General features: G+C 40.3%; 1 protein-coding gene across 3 annotated transcripts in view; it reads right to left on the bottom strand.

The window, feature by feature from the left end:
- LOC118742249 (tyrosine-protein kinase Shark) overlaps window positions 1–8,687 on the bottom strand; it is a 36,808-nt gene extending 28,121 nt beyond the window's left edge. Inside the window, exons 1-3 of one of the 3 annotated variants that reach the window (XM_036474173.1) lie at window positions 8,544–8,687; window positions 8,339–8,487; window positions 8,187–8,269 (exon numbers count right to left, since the gene is read on the bottom strand). In XM_036474173.1, coding sequence (XP_036330066.1) covers window positions 8,187–8,269; window positions 8,339–8,417 — 162 coding nt within the window. In that variant the 5' untranslated portion in view covers window positions 8,418–8,487; window positions 8,544–8,687. Of the gene's footprint in view, window positions 1–8,186; window positions 8,270–8,338 lie in introns of all 3 variants that reach the window. The other 2 variants (XM_036474174.1, XM_036474175.1) reach the window with 2 other exon arrangements.
- Between the last annotated feature and the right edge of the window lie 8,377 nt (window positions 8,688–17,064).

Raw genomic sequence — 17,064 nt, 5'->3', positions numbered from 1 at the left:
AGCCTGCTTTCCTACTCCACGCACACAACCGCAATTGTCAAAAAAGTACAGAGCCGCAACAAGGCCCTCAAGTCGCTCGCCGGCAGCACTTGGGGCAAAGACAAAGAAACGTTGCTGGCAACATACAAGGCAATTGGCCGGCCGGTTCTAAACTATGCTGCGCCAGTTTGGACGCCGGGGACTAGTTGGACGCAGTGGATGAAGCTACAGACTTGTCAGAACGCCGCACTCCGGACGGCGACTGGGTGCCTTCTGATGACGCCTGAGCACCACCTGCACAGCGAGGCCCAAGTGCTCCCCGTTAGGGAACACAACAAAATGCTTCTGGTGGGGTGTCACAGAAGTGAACACCCTTACAGAGCGTTACTTCAGGAGGAGCCTCCGCCCAGGCAAGTCAGAGGGCACCTATTCGTGTACAAGGACGCAGTCCAACAGTACGTAGACCAACCATTGGACCCGGCTCATTACCCCCCGAACTAACTCCAACGATACATTCATTGAATGTCAAGGCTTGGCCATCAAGTCGGGGGATACGGACCTGGAGATCGTCAATGTATACATACCATGCGCCACCAGTTGCTCAGCTGGATACCACCCTAACATAAGTGCGCTATTAGAGGGTGTGAACCGGGTAGTGCTAGGCGACTTCAATGCGCACCACGAACTCTGGCACTCCAATCTGGGCAATGACCAGCGGGGTACAAGGCTCGCTGAGCAAATTGACGACTCCACGTTCTGCACTGTGAATGATGATGCCCCCACCAGGGTCGCGGGTGACTGCTATAGCTCGCCAGATATAACTATAGCAAGCGGGGGTCTGATAAACTGCATTGGATGGCAACCAGTGCTCACGCTCGCATCAGACCACCTGCCCATAGTAGTCGCCATAGACCAGCCAAGAGATTTTATGACATCCGAGAACCGCACATTCATGAACACACGGAAGGCGAACTGGGACGGTTTCACGGAATTCTCAGATCGCAAATTCAATGCTCTTCCTCTACCATCATGCGCGCGCGTAGCAGAGCGCAATATCCGCAGGATCATCAACGCAGCAGCCGCTCGCTTCATACCAGCCGGCCGGATCGCCAAAATCCGCCCAGGATTCCCCACTGAAGCGGCGGGACTCGCAGACGAGCGTGATCGAATCCGCCAGGCTAATCCAGGGGATCCCCGTATAAGAGATCTCAATAGGGACATTAGAAACCTGGTCAACGAACACAAGCGGAACAAATGGAATGAGCATTTAAAATCCTGCAACCTCTCAAGCGGAGCCAGCAAACTGTGGTCCACAGTCAAGTCCCTCTCCAATCCGACGAAGCGTAGAGACAATGTCGCTCTCACCTTCGGCACCACCACCACGTCGGATCCGCGGTCGTGCGCGCGCTTCTTCAGCCGGCAATTCATTGCACACCCAGAGAGAGACAAAACCCGCCGCAGCGTGCTACGTAAAGCACACAAACTCCGCCCCCGAGACACACCACTGTGCTTCACCACCGAAGAGACGCAGGCAGCTGTCAACCACGCCAAGTCATCGAAGGCGTTAGGCCCAGACGGAATTTCCATGCAGATGCTGAAAAAGCTAGGACCTGCGGGAGTCGAGTATATGACCGCCGCTTTCAACTTGTCACTGTCCACCCTGATCATCCCCGAGATGTGGAAAATGGGTAGGATCATTCCCCTCCTTAAGCCAGGGAAGAAGGCGGTCGCAGGAGACTCGTACAGACCCATCTCCCTCCTATCCCCAGTGGCAAAAACCATGGAAGCACTACTCCTCCCCAGCCTGACGAAGCATCTGAAGCTAGCCGAACACCAACATGGATTCCGGAAAATGCACAGCACGACAACAGCATTAAACACCATTACCACACAGATTAGCGAGGGTTTGAACCAACGTCGACCCTATGATTGGACGGTCCTAGTCGCTGTGGACCTGTCGAAGGCTTTCGACACGGTGAACCACGCGACCCTCTGCCAAGACATCCTGGACTCGTCGCTTCCAGCTCGGACGAAACGGTGGATAACCAGCTATCTGTGTGGTCGTCAGTCATCGGTCGAATTCCGAAACGCCAAGTCTAAGCCGCGTAGAATTAAACATGGGTCCCCCAAAGGCGGCGTACTCTCCCCGACACTGTTTAATCTTTACATGGCCAAACTCCCTCCGCCGCCAGCAGGAGTAAACTTGGTAAGCTACGCCGATGACTGCACAATAATGGCAACTGGCCCCAACATAGACAGACTTTGCGAACAAATAACCGACTATCTCACCGATCTTTCCAACTTCTTCACCGCAAGGAACCTCCAAATCTCCGCCGCAAAATCCAGCGCCACACTTTTTACAACCTGGACCAAGGAGGTGGGGCTAGAACTGGACGTCTTCGTCGATGGCGCCAAAATACCGACGACCAACCACCCTAAAATCCTAGGAGTGACGTTCGATAGCCTCATCTCCTTCTCCGCTTACGCCACAGCCACATGCAACAAACTGCGAGCCAGGAACAAAGTCCTAAAATCGCTAGCCGGCAGCACCTGGGGAGCCAATAAAGAAACCCTGCTCGCGACCTACAAGGCAATCGGCCGGTCAGTGGCTAACTACGCGGCACCAGTGTGGACGGCGGGAACAAGCGACACCCGATGGAGGAACCTCCAAACCTGCCAGAATGCAGCTCTACGTACGGCTACAGGTTGTCATCTCATGTCGTCCGAGCATCACCTACATGAAGAAAGCCAGATGCTGGCGGTGAAAGAGCACAACACCATGCTGTCGAAGCAATACCTCGTAGGCTGTCACCGAGGGAATCACCCCAACAATGCCTTGCTTCGTAACGAACAGCCCCCACGGCACGTGAGACGACACCTGCACGACTGGAAAGCGGACATTGAGCCGTACGTAGACCATCCATTCGACGCAGCAACATACAGAGCGGCGCTCAACAGCCTACACAGCGATGCGGTCAGAACGAGCCTCAGTACGCGTAATGACAACATCGTCTTGGGCGGTCGACCGCCGCCCATAGATCCAGAAGAAATAGAGCTGCCGAGAGAGACCAGGTGCACCCTAGCACTACCTCTCTCGGCTGAACACACAAGTGGCAAACACATGCCCTGCATGTGGGCAAGGTCCCCACGACACCCAGCACCTCTTCACGTGCACCTCCAACCCTACGACCCTGACACCAGAAGCGCTCTGGACCGCGCCTATCGACGCAGCCCGCTTTCTCGGCCTCAGGCTCACAGAGTCGGAGGATGAAGACGACGACACATGACAAATCTGGGGGGTTGAGCACTGCTGCTACAACAACAACCACAACGACATACAGACGAGCCATCAACGACATTCATAGAGTCAGTTACTACCTACCTCGACTCTCGGCCTATGAATACCGTAATACGAGCCCAATCACCACCTGTAGAAGATACGGAGCTTCAACTGCCACGAGAGACCCGCGTTACCCTGGCTCAATTACGGTCTGGATACTGTGGCCGCCTTAACAGCTACCTGTCCAGACTCGACCCCAATATCCCCAATGAGTGCCCGGCATGTGGAGAGTCCCCCCACGACACCAACCACCTCTTTCATGCCAGCTTAATCCGACTCAACTAACACCCCTCTCCCTCTGGTCCGAACCCATCGAAACAGCTCGTTTCCTGGGCCTCCCGTTAGTTGAGCTTGACGACAATGATTGAACGTAGACCGGAAAGAGGCAGGGCTTAGTAGTGCCGCTACAACAACAACAACAAACACACGCACTTGTGTTTAAAAGTAATTCGCTCGGTCTTAATTGGGAATGCATTTTTCATGCAATTCTCAAGTATCTCTACGCTGAACTTAGTGAAGTGATAAATCGCTGGCATTTTCAGCTATGGTCAACGCTCACCCAGCTTGGTTATCACACGGTGCTTTAAGCATCGCTCCCACTCCACCTCCCGGAGTAATTTTTGGCATGGTAGTAAGTTACGATTTACAAGCCACACTGGGGCTCTGCATGAATGCGTCCCTGAATAAATCCCAGCTCATTGTACAGCAGCCTACGGCATCTATTGATGCATGGTAAAAGGGTCACATCTTGCGCTACCGCTTCGTCAGCCTGCCCGCATATCTCACTCTCTCTCTCTCTCTCTCGCATAGCAGGCATTTGGAGTGCGTGGTTGGCTAGATATACACCTATACACCATACGGGCTCATTGAGCTCGATACATAACTGCTCGCAAAGGTAATCCCTACTTCCTCTACTACTCTAACATCATACCATGATACAAAAATAGAAGGTAGTTTCTTTATTAACATTCGTTGTTGTTGCGGACCACTTGACTTTTAACAAGTTTATGACATTTAACTAAAATCATGTTACCAGATTCCTAGCAGCAAAATTTTTGTTTCTTGAAAAAAAATATATATATTTTCAAGTTAGTGAAGTTGGATGAAAATACTAAAAGAAAATTCTTGCGCGTTTCCGTTTATCGATATTTCCGTAGATAGAGTACGTAATACGATCTAAAGCAGTTTGATGACAAATTGCTGACGCAAAATATTTTTAAAACCTCTAAACGATGTACCATTATCCGTAGAAGAAGGAGGTCGAGTTCAAATGATGCCCTGCAACTTGTAATTGTACCAATATATATACATACATTAATATGAGCACGAAACTATGTATTTGTGACAAGAATTATCCACATAAAATGAAAACTACTGCAGTTTAGTTTTACAAAAATAAGACAGTTCGGGTACGGTTCTGTTGTTTGTACAATGATGTTGGGTTATCGTGTCCAAACGCGTTACCCGAATCAAGAAATTTTAGCATTTGGGTCTAGTCAGAGGATTAAGCTTTAATTTAACACAAAAATATTGATTTGAAATGTGAACTTATTTTGTTAATTTGGACGTCGACCTTGCGCAAAAATACTGTGGAAGGCGTAACCGGAGTTGGACTGATGAGGTTATTTTTTATGGCGCGGCCGAAGGCCACCAATGCGGAAAAGAGTTTTGCGCAAAAAATACTGCCGATGGCCTTAAAGTTTATACTGCGCTCTTTCCAATGAGTTTTAGCTGACACACCCCTTTCGGTAAGTGTCTTCGGCCGCACTTCGGGATTATAACCCTCAGGCAGTAGAATTCTCCTTTCTGTGTTGCCAAAGAAAGGGGGCTGAACACCTTTTGCAAGGACCAACTTTCATTTACTCCATTTATTTGCATCAAATTCATCAAACCATGGTGCGAAGAGTGCAAAGTGGAAGTGTTTTTTGTGAATAACTCTTAAATTAATTAAAAATCTTAATTTAACCAGCCCCCTCCCCATCCCGGATGGTTATTGTTCGCGTTAAAACGCGTCGATTGATACCACTCTCGACTTGTTCCGTCCATTTTGACCTGGTTCCCGTAAAGTGCACTACTACCCCCTTTTCCCCTCCGCTCCGCACTAAAAAATCATTGTACAAATAACCGCCCTCGCACAACATTATGGGCTGGTTTCTCCAACTCAACTTAACTTAGTTTAGTCACTTTTTGGACTTAAGTCAAAAGTTATCCTACGTTTTACACAGCTTATTCTTGGCTAAGTCCAGAAAATTGACTTAACTAAGTTAAGTTGAGTTGGAGAAACAAGCCCTAAATGTTTGATTGCTATCAATGTGGCAAGGTAGCTCATAATTTTGTACAATTTATGAACCTTCAAAAACTTTTTTGTCAAAAATTTTGAAATGAAACTACCTTAAGAATCATGGTTCAATAATACAAGGTTGTGTAATTTGTGACAGCTAAAATTTGACACTCCTTTATCTAGATTTGTATTTTGGAAGTAGGAGAAAGGGGAAGAATGTGATCGCCTTTTGCGAAAACGGTAGTAGAAAGGTACTACAAAAAGTACGCAAAGTATACAATTAGAAGTAGAGGTGTATTATTAATTCTAAGCGAATTTGCAATATATTTGGTGTTATAATGGAAATACTAAACAATACTAAAAAATATGCATTTTTGATTTCAGTTATTCGTCATTTGCTGGAAAAATCTAGAATACCGACCGTTCAGCTATGATTTGTCTTCAGCTGATGCACATAAACTATAGCTTTTTGTATTTTTAAACCAAAACCACTAAAAAACGAACAAACGTTATATTTTCATGAAATAACCTTTTTTGAAAAAACTGCATAATTAATGGTAAAGAAATAAATATTATTTAGAAAGTACAAGTTGTTACCTTTAATTCGATATTACATATTTTGTCATTATCTACTTTTGGGTTTCAACAATTTAGTGATAATAAAAAATGAAGAATTTTTGGCTTTACTACTAATATCATTAGAAACTGTAGAGTAAGCAACATTCTGCACAAGTAAAGGAGCCGATTTTATGTGTGGAAGCGAGAAGACTGTTTTATTACAAAACCTTTCTATTATTGAATCATGCTTAAGAATTATCTTTATATCATGCATACATACTATTTCGGTTCTCTAATGGAAAGTAAATAAATTTATAAACGTGCTCCTCATTGTTAAACAATGAAGTTAATATAATATAAAATAAATAAACGTTCAAAGACCTTAACTTAACTGAAACGTGTGTTCTGTACACTTGTATTTGATTGAAATGGTTTGTTATCGTACATTTAACAACAAATTACTTATAAACTATGAGTTTCCTCACCGTTCGGTTTTCAGTTTTGTGATACGTACGACCCCTCTACACCCCCGTCATTTTGTTCTAGGCGTGGTGCACTCTCGCGAAGTCAACCCAAATTATTAAACGCGTTTTATATTGTTAAAAAATAAAATAAAACACATTAATGTATATAAAATACACGTGAACACGAGAAGAAAGTATATCTATGATAATATAAGTGATAAGTGCACTTTTTATATGAAAATTTGCGAGTGGAAGTTCAAAAAATTTGAACAACAGGTAATTCTCTAGGGTGGGGTAACAACCCCTAAAAAAGGTGCGGAAAAGTCGGGAGGGGTACCGAACGACGCGTTTCAACCCCCCTAATAACAATCCGGAGGGGGGGAGATAATATTATTAACCATTTAAAAGTTATGAACAAACAACTTTTGCTAAATTTCGTTGTTTTCTATGGGCAATTACACCGACAAAGATTCAATAAATCACCTGTTCTCACTTTTTAAACACTATTAAAATATATAATTTAACTCATTTATTAAAGAAACACATAGTTTTATCAACCTAAGATAGATTATTTTGTTATTAAAAAGAAGTTGACAATCTTTGCGAGCTGAAACGCGAGAATCCAAAATAGCTATAGTGCTGCCACTGTATTAGTATTTCGTAATAATTCACTTTTCCTTATGAGATGTGTGCACTGTTCAATGCTTTTCGGTATCTTCTTTCGTTTTATATATAAATAATGAAAATTTTTAATAAAAAATCGCGCGATTTTTTATTAAAAATTTTCGTCTGCGTCGCTTTTTCCATAAAAATCAATACATCGATAAATAATGTAAATTTTTAATAAAAAATCGCGCGATTTTTTATTAAAAATTTTCGCCTGCGTCGCTTTTTCCATAAAAATCAATACCTCGATAAATAATGAAAATTTTTAATAAAAAACCGCGCGATGGTATAGCGAAATTTGCTATTATATTTTGGTTACAATATCTTATTTGGAGCGCAAATGAAATGTGAAATAAAGTGGCAATACCAGCGATTTGAGGTTATAATAATTTTAGCAGGCGCAAGGTTTGTTTACTCTGTTTTATTAACGAAATATATAAAATAAAAGTGAATAAATGATTTGGTTTGCATAAAATAATAACCGGAAACGTTTTAGTAGTGTTTTAAAAGTAGAAACTGGTGATTTAGTGCATTTTTGACGTGGTAATTGCTCATAGAAAACAACGAAATTTAACAAAAGTTTTTTGTTCATAACTTTTAAATGGTTAATAATATTATCTCCCCCCCTCCGGATTGTTATTAGGGGGGCCGAAACGCGTCGTTTGGTACCCCTCCCGACTTTTCCGCACCAATTTTAGGGGTTGTTACCCCACCCTAGAGAATAACCGAACAACAAATTACTTAAATACTAGTACACATTAACAAAGTGGAAATAGTGAGAATTTATGTGAACATATCTGTTTCTTAGCATCCTCGTAAAGTTTCATGAGAAAATTTGCGACAGTTTTGCTAAAGCACACACATGTCGATGTACACTAAAGTCAACACGAATATTTACCTGGTGAAGTAGGGTTAAAACGAAATCACCAACGGCGGAGTTGCATTCACGAATTAAAAAGACACCATCCTCATGACATTCTACTTGCGTTGAAATGTAAATACTTATTCAATGTCTTTTAAATACAAAGTATTCAACAATTCTTAGCATACCTTTTAATATCTTCTCAGCACTCTCCCGTGAAAGACCTGGATGAAACCAATTGATTCCGGGCTCTTGCGAGCTGCCCATACTCAATAATTTATCCTATTGTTTTAAACAAATTATGAGTGGTCCTCCTGTGTATGTCTAATTTGTGCACCTGTTGATTCAAACAGTTTATGATAAAATACAGGTGACTGCAATGCTCTGTCGCACTTAATTTTTCGATTTTAAACTAAAAAACCTTTTGCTTCACCATCACGGAGAACTTGAAAATCACGTACAACGAATAAAATATTCAGTAAAAATCAGAAAATAAACCTATTTAGGAATGAAACCAGTATATACAAGTACATACTCGATACTTTTCCTTCGATACCCAGTAATTTTGGTATCGATAATTTTGAAATACACTACACAGTAAAGCTGAAATTAGGCAAGAACGCAGAACGTATACTTAAACGCAGTCTGTATACGCAGAATTTTGTCGATTACTGGAGCCCTCAGTGTTGCTTACTACTTACCTTTTCAACTACAATTTTTCGTGCTAAAATAGATCGTAGCTATACCCTGCAAAAATCGTTGGACCATGTAGCCTATTTGTGGTATATTGGAGTACTTACAAAATTGGACCTCTGTCATGCTGTAGCGGACCAACTCGTGTCTCTGCGCCAGCTTATTGTTTGTTATCCGATAACTGCTCGTGTTTTAACGAAATGCGATTGAAGTTGAGCATTTGAAAGCACATTTGCATGTCTGGCTGTAGCTGCCCTAACCACAATTCATATAAAAAATATGGTCCAATTAACATTGCGATGTCCTAGGGCAGGACCGTATACTCCATCCCTGCATTACATCAGAGTAGCACAAAACTACTCCAACATATTAACAATTGCATTGTTGTTATATTTTTTCGTTTGTACACGCTTTTGTTCTTCACTTCTCAAATGCTTTTTCGAAATTAATAAAAACCAAGACAAAAATTAAAAATTACATGTTGCCTCTGACGGCATTCGAACCCGAACATGCTGGGAGCTAAGAACTAACAGCGAGCATCTCTACACGTTCACCCTGCAAAAATCGTTGGACCATGCAGTCTATTTGTGGTATATTGGAGTACTTACAAAAGTGCCCCGCGGTCATGCTGCAGCGGACCAACTCGTGTCTCTGCACCAGCTTATTGTTACCCGATCACTGCTCGTGTTTTAACGAAATGTGATTGAAGTTAAGCATTTGAAAGTACATTTGCATGTCTGGCTGTAGCTGAACGTGTAGAGATGCTAGCTGTTATTTCTTAGCTCCCAGCATGTTCGGGTTCGAATGTCGTCAGAGGCAACATGTAATTTTTAATTTTTGTTTTTGGTTTTTATTCATTTCAAAAAAAGTATCTGCGTGTACAAACGAAACAATATAACGACAATGTCATTGGAGTATGTTAGGAGTAGTTTTGTGCTACTCTGATGTAATGCAGAGATGGAGTATATGGTCCTGCCCTTGGACATCGCAATGTTAATTGGACCATATTTTTTTATATGAATTATGGTTAATTTTGGAGTATACCTTGGTCCTTCGGGTGTACTCTTTACATGCATGCATGGAGTAGTCGCGATTTTTGCATGGTATATACACATTTCCCGCATTTAGCTCTAAATGCTATTTTAAAAGTACATTTTCCATACAAAATTAGCTTAAAAGTCACTTAAATGCAATTAACTTTAACTCCATTTTTGCATAAGGAATCTAAACGCTAAAAGTAACCCTGTGATCTTCCAAAATTTTCACGATTCGAACATGGTTTAATGAGAAAATGTGGCAACATTACTTTTTCGAGCATACAGTCGCTAGCTGCGTTTCAGTGATCGCCGATCGAGATTTCCTTTATTATTTTACATTATTTGGATAAGGAAAAGTTGCGCAAATTCAACATCGATCTGATGCTGATAGAAATCTGGATCAATTTGTGATCAACTCTGTTTGCTTTGTTTTCTAATTAAGTGAGGAAATTTTTATTGACAGCACCGACAAATGAATATATACACAAACAAATGTTCGGTTATGGTTAAAACAATTCAAGTTTTTGTATTGAATTTTTGGTTTAAAATTTATTTTTTCCTTTTCAGTAGGGTTTTTGCCCATTATCTTCTGCATGAGAATTGATCGTGATAGATACGGATCTGAATAAGAGTCTGGAACACGGCAGTTTGTCAAAAGCATACGATTTGGAACTCGCGTAAATGTACATTTGCTAAATGCAATAGCATGAACGCTCTTCGAAAACATATGTTCGAAAGTGCTAAATGTTGCATTTTAAATGCAGCAAAAACGCTGCATAATGCATGATCTAGCACTTTCGAACATATGTTTTCCGTTCGGGACTTCGACATCGTATGCTTTTGGTAACCAGCCGTGTTCCAGTCGCTTATTCAGATCCGTATCTATTACGATTAATTCTCACGCAAAAGATGATGTGCAAAAAACCCTACTGAAAAGGAAAAAAATTAATTTGAAACCAAAAATTCAATACAAAAACTTGAATTGTGTTAACCATAACCGAACATTTGTTTGTGTATATATACATTTGTCGGTGCTGTCAATTAAAATTTCCTCACTTAATTAGGAAACAAAACAAACAGAGTTGATCGCAAATTGATGCAGACTTCTATCAGCATCACATCGATGTTGAATTTGCGTAACTTTTCTTTATCCAAATTATTTAAAATAATAAATGAAATCTCGATCGGCGATCACTGAAATGCAGCTTGCCACTGTATACGCGAAAAAGCAATGTTGCCACTTTTTCTCATTAAACCATGTTCGAATATTGGAAATTTTGGAAGATCACAGGGTTGCTTTCAGCATTTAAATTCCTAATGCAAAAATGGAGTTGCATTTAGTTGCATTTAGGTGATGATTTTTGTATGGATAAAAGTACATTTAGAGTAGCATTTAGAGCTAGGTGCGCTTATTGTGCTTTTACGCGTAAGCAAAAACAGCCCATAAGTCTGCGTATCGCGAGTACTTCCACCGCGCGCATACCACAATTCCATACACCATAAAAACTTGAAGAAAAATGTAAGGTTTACATCAATATAACCAACCGCTCAGCTATAGGAAAACTAAAAATGCAGATCGATAGTACTTTTTACGCTGATTTCAATTATATAAATATTACTTAGTGCAATTGCAAAGAAAAGAACTTATAAGAATTAAAAAAAATTAGATGTTCTAGAATATTAACATTTTCTAAACAACGTAACCTATTAAAAAGGTAAAGATGTCAAAAAAAATTAATTTATCTTTAAGCTGATATATAAAATGTGTATACTTGTGTGTATAGTTAAGCCAAAAATATTAGAAAACAAAAAAAAATTTGAGCTTGAGGCCGTTTTTAATGAAAAACTTATTGTGGAAAGGCCACAATAATTTGAAAAAATGGTAGAAGTGATAGCTATATCGGAAATCACCACATTTCCTCATCAGACTTCTTTCAGTAGGATTCGAACCGACGATCCCACTGACTCAGCCAGTTGCCTACGCACTGTGCTAAGTTCGCCTTGTAAATTATCGTTGCTTTTTCCCCACTTTTTCATTTGTTAAGCAACACAATCAAGCGCTGCTATTCCGCTGTTGTTCACACTTGATCATGTGGTTGTTGGTTCTGTTGGTTTTTGTTAATAATTATATTTTTAGAATGTTTAACTCGTAGGAGTGCTCGTCCTTAAGTTATTTGTTTTTTGTTATTTTATGGCCTTATAACAATTATATTCAAAAGCTCTTATTGAGCTTGAGGCCGTTTTTAATAAAAACTTATTAAAACGGCCTCAAACTCAATAAAAATTGTTGAATATACACAAGCAGTCGAACGGAACGGACGTGTCTCGTCTCGCAATAATCTCAATAATCGCAAAAATCCAATAATCGCTTCAACTTTAATTCAATTTCAATCAATATAGTTAATCGCGGGCCAGTGTCCCTAATATTTTCTGCACCTCAAGTTTGGCGCTGTGCAATTATTATTTATTTATTCATCGGTAAATTCATAACAAATTGCGTGTTAATCGTGATGTCGGCTACCACGGCTGCTAAGGATAAATTGTCTGCCTCTTCTTCGTGCGTCGACTGAGCAAAGATTTCCCCGCTGCTAAAGCAGTTAAGCTCGACGAAGGTAACTCACTCGCAGCTGTTTTTGGTAAATAAAAAGAGTTTGGGGAGAGAGTTCAGCAGCAGACGGAACAGTTGCGACCGCTGATTGAGAGTGTCTCAAACAAACTGGCTGATCGAAGAAGAGATATCTGTCCTCACTGCTACGGTGGTTGAGTCGTCTGTCCGCATATCTGTCTTGGAGGGGAATGTGCAAAAGGCAGAGGCAGACATCGCTTGCATTAAGAAGGAGTTGGAAGGTGTAATGCAACGGAAAGCTTCAGCTGATATTGCTGCCGATGCTGTTGCTTTTGGTGTACCCTTTAGAGAAGGTGAAAACCTTAAGAGTATTTTTAACCAGGTTTTTCTTTCTATTGACTTCTTGGCTCCTCAAATAAGGGATATTTTCCGCACAAAACCGTCAAGTGAAAAACTCAACAGTGCGATTGTGATTAAATTTCACTCCCCTCTCCACTGTAACCGCACTTTACGGGCCTTTAGCGAATATCGCAAGAAAACAAAATCGGCGATCCCCCTTCACCCCCTTGGCATTGCTGGCAGCTTTCATATTTTTGAGAACCTCACCAAGGAGAATAGACGTTTACTGCAAGAGGCCATAAAACTGCGTCGTGAAGGAAAACTGCTAAAGGTGTTTACGTTTAGAGGTTTTGTGCATGTGAGAGATGCCAATAATAAAAATAATAATAGCACATCAACAAAGTTAATCAGCGTAGATGACCTGCTGCCGTTTCGTTAGATATTTTGTTATGCATACATTTTCAAATGTTTTTGGTTGTATTTTATATTTTGTAAAGATAGCGCAACTTGGGTTATTTTGTTTCTGTTTTTCGTGATTTCTTCACTATCTTAATGTTGCTTTTGTTTTTGTTATAGCAGTGTTTGCATTATTCAACTTTGCGTTCAACTCAACGCAGGGTTGCACGAAAAAAAAAGTTTAATGGCTAAATGTTGGCTGGCGACCAACTTTGTTGAAAGCGATTAGTTGAAAGGCCATTCAACCAAAAGTTGAATGCAAAGTTGAACAATGCAAACACCTTTTTATGGCGAATATTTTGATATTTTTTCATATTTTGATATTTTTAGCCATTCAACTTTTTTTTCGTGCAACCTTGCGCTGAGTTGAACGCAAATGTTCAAAACGCAAAAGATCGCAAGAACGCAAAAGATAGCGCAACTTGGGTTATTTTGTTTCTGTTTTTCCTGATTTCTTCACTATCTTAATGTTGCTTTTATTTTTGTTATAGCAGTGTTTGCATTATTCAACTTTGCGTTCAACAATTGCGTTCAACTGCGCTTTCAACAAAGTTGGTCGCCAGCCAACATTTAGCCATTCAACTTTTTTTTCGTGCAACCCTGCGCTGAGTTGAACGCAAATGTTGAACGCAAAGTTGAACAATGCAAACACACTTTATGACGAACAAATTAAGTAGCGTTGATGGTAATAGCCTTGCAGTACTGAACATTTTATGCAGCCGACAGAAAGGTTTTAATGTGGTCCATTTTAATGCGCGCAGTTTAAACAATGAGAAAATGGATGTTGTAGGAGGACTTTTGAATATTCGAGTATTGATGTTATTTGTGTGTCGGAGACGTGGTTTAGGGCTGGTATAAGTGATTCACACTTTTCCATTAATAATTATAAGCTAGTTCGGGTTGATAGATTAGATAAGAAGGGTGGTGGAGTTGCGATATATTGCAAGAAATATCTAAAAGCTCGCTTAATTTCACAATCGGTTGGTAATACTATTGAGTATTTGCTAGTTGAGGTATTAAAATATATTTATTCCATGAATTCAGTCTATCAATTAATATTTTCAAGAAAGTTTTCTAGAACTACATTTCCATGATGAAGTACAGTATATTTTGCTTAGCTGCCCATCTTTCTTTGCACGAAAAACTTGTGCACTTAACCGAAAAAAGCACTTAATCGAATTTTCTTTACTACTTCAATGAGGAAGGTATCCGAATCCCTATGAAACCAAATAATGGAGGATCACTTACCACGTAGAAATTACTGCAAGCGAAATTTTTACCGAATGGTATCTAATTATCTATATAACTACATTAATTGATAGCCATTTTCGTTGTTTTGCGAGATGAGCAAAATAAATAAAAGCTTGTAAAATTAAGTAATTGTAGGGTCAGTGCAGGTAAACGTAATACTTTCTTTGATAATTGGTAATAGTTGCACAGTTTTTAAGGCAGGTATCGCCAATGCGCAGGTATGTTGAATGCATATATCGGAGGAGTTTACTTATAAATGTTAAAAATAATGCCGCTAATGCGCATTTTAGGGTAGGTATCTTAAATGTGCACTTAAGCATAAAGGCAGCAAAGAAAAATATACTGTATACAAATTTAAACCAAATGAACAAGTATATAATAATAAAGTAGATATAACAATTCCTCCCCGTCAATTTAATATCTACGCCACGAAGAAATTTGGCTTCCGTCGGTTTCGTTCAGATCTTCTTAGCGGAATTTCTGTTAAGCAACGCCTTTTTGGACTTGGCAGAAAAGGCTTGGTGCTTGATCTGAACGCGGAATATGTAGTTGTTGAGGTTAAAGCTGAAATTAGTCAAGAACGTAAACCTACCGGTACGTAAACCCGAGTCAGCTGACACGATCTGTCTTACCAAAGCGCCATGTAAATGAAAACTCAACACCGCAGAATCTTTCTGTAGTTGTAGCCCGTAGCGGAGAAATCTGCGGAATTTAGATTTTTCCGTGTCAGCTGATTTCTCCTTCTTTAGATGGTTGCCACTTCGTCAGTTTTACAGATGGTAAAAAAGTTATAAGTTCCTATTCAAAATATGTTTAAAATATTTGAAATTTACTATTGAATAAGGTTTTTGTCGAAAACTAAGTAGTTTATATTTAGTTACAAACTATTATAGCAAGAAAAATTGTAGTTGAAAGGGTAAGTTTATGAAAAGATATTGATGAGTGGCAACAGTGTAGTAAGCAACACTGAGGGCTCCAGTAATCGACAAAATTCTGCGTATACAGACTGCGTTTAAGTATACGTTCTGCGTTCTCGACTAATTTCAGCTTAAAAGATCTTCATTCTGCGGAATACAACCGATATCAATATTAGATTTGTGAAAAATACTATCTGGTAACTGCGAAGCATTTAAATAGGTTCTAGCTTGTGATTTATGAGAATTAGAATTTAAACGAATTTGATTTTGGCGCCTTTTAATTATTACTCCTGATTGAGTTTTTATTAAATACATCCTTCTTCCAATGAGTTTTATGATTGCTCCTTGCATTCACTTATCCCCTTTGGAAAAATTGCGAGCGTATACATTTTGATTAACTTCAAATTTTGGTTCGAAAATTCAACTGATTTCTTTGGAATTGGTTCTAACAGTGATAATAAAACGCGATGTTGACGGCCATGTAACAACTCTGATGGCGTTTTATCGGTTATATTCGGTGCGGATCTGTACGTAGTGAGATAAGCTAATAGAGCACTTTGCATATTTTTTCCTACTAGTATTTGCTTGCGTACAAATCGTTCTGCTTGACCATTCGAAGCAGGGGCACCGAAATTGCGCATATGGAAACTGTGCATTTAGACATTATTTCGGTTTCAACCGAAACTGTGCATGTATGCTTTATTTCGGTTTTTACCATATGCATTATTTCGGTTTTAAACCGAAACTGTGCATGTATGCATTACTTCGGGTTTTTCATATGCATTATTTCGGTTTTCAACCGAAACTGTGCATGTATGCATTACTTCGGGTTTTTCATATGCATTATTTCGGTTTTCAACCGAAACTGTGCATGCATGCATTATTTCGGTTTTTGTTATATGCATTATTTCGGTTTTCATCCGAAACTGTGCATGTATGCATACCTTCGTCTTTCACAAATGCATTATTTCGGTTTTCATCCGAAACTGTGCATGTATGCTTTATTTCGGTTTTTGCCATATGCATTATTTCGGTTTTGAACTGAAATTGTGCATGCATGCATTATTTCGGTTTTTGTTACATGCATTATTTCGGTTTTCTAACGAAAGTGTGCATATGGATAATTTCGTTTTTTCTAATATGAATTATTTACTTCTACTTAGTAAGGGTTTTAATCCCTAAGCGCGGCTGAAAACCGCCTACGCAGAGAAAAGTTCTGCGCAAAAATACTTCCGGCCCCCTTTTCCGGCAACACAGAAAGGAGAATTCTACTTAGTAAGGGTTATAATCCCTAAGCGCGGCCGAAGGCCGCCTACGCAGAAAGAAGTTCTGCGCAAAAATACTTCCGGTCCCCTTTTGCGGCAACACAGAAAGGAGAATTCTACTTAGTAAGGGTTATAATCCCTAAGCGCGGACGAAGGCCGCCTACGCAGAAAGAAGTTCTGCGCAAAAGTACTTCCGGCCCCCTTTTCCGGCAACACAGAAAGGAGAATTCTACTTAGTAAGGGTTATAATCCCTAAGCGCGGACGAAGGCCGCCTACGCAGAGAGAAGTTCTGCGCAAAAATACTTCCGCCCTTCTTTTCCGGCAACACAGAAAGAAGAATTCTACTTAGTAAGGGTTATAGTCCCTAAGCGCGGCCGAAGGCCGCCTAC

Source organism: Rhagoletis pomonella, unplaced genomic scaffold (genome assembly GCF_013731165.1).
Source record: "Rhagoletis pomonella isolate Grant_MI unplaced genomic scaffold, Rhpom_1.0 Rhpom_scaffold_00007, whole genome shotgun sequence".
Classification (NCBI taxonomy): Eukaryota; Metazoa; Arthropoda; class Insecta; order Diptera; family Tephritidae; genus Rhagoletis; species Rhagoletis pomonella.
This window is presented reverse-complemented; position numbering and strand designations above follow the sequence as displayed.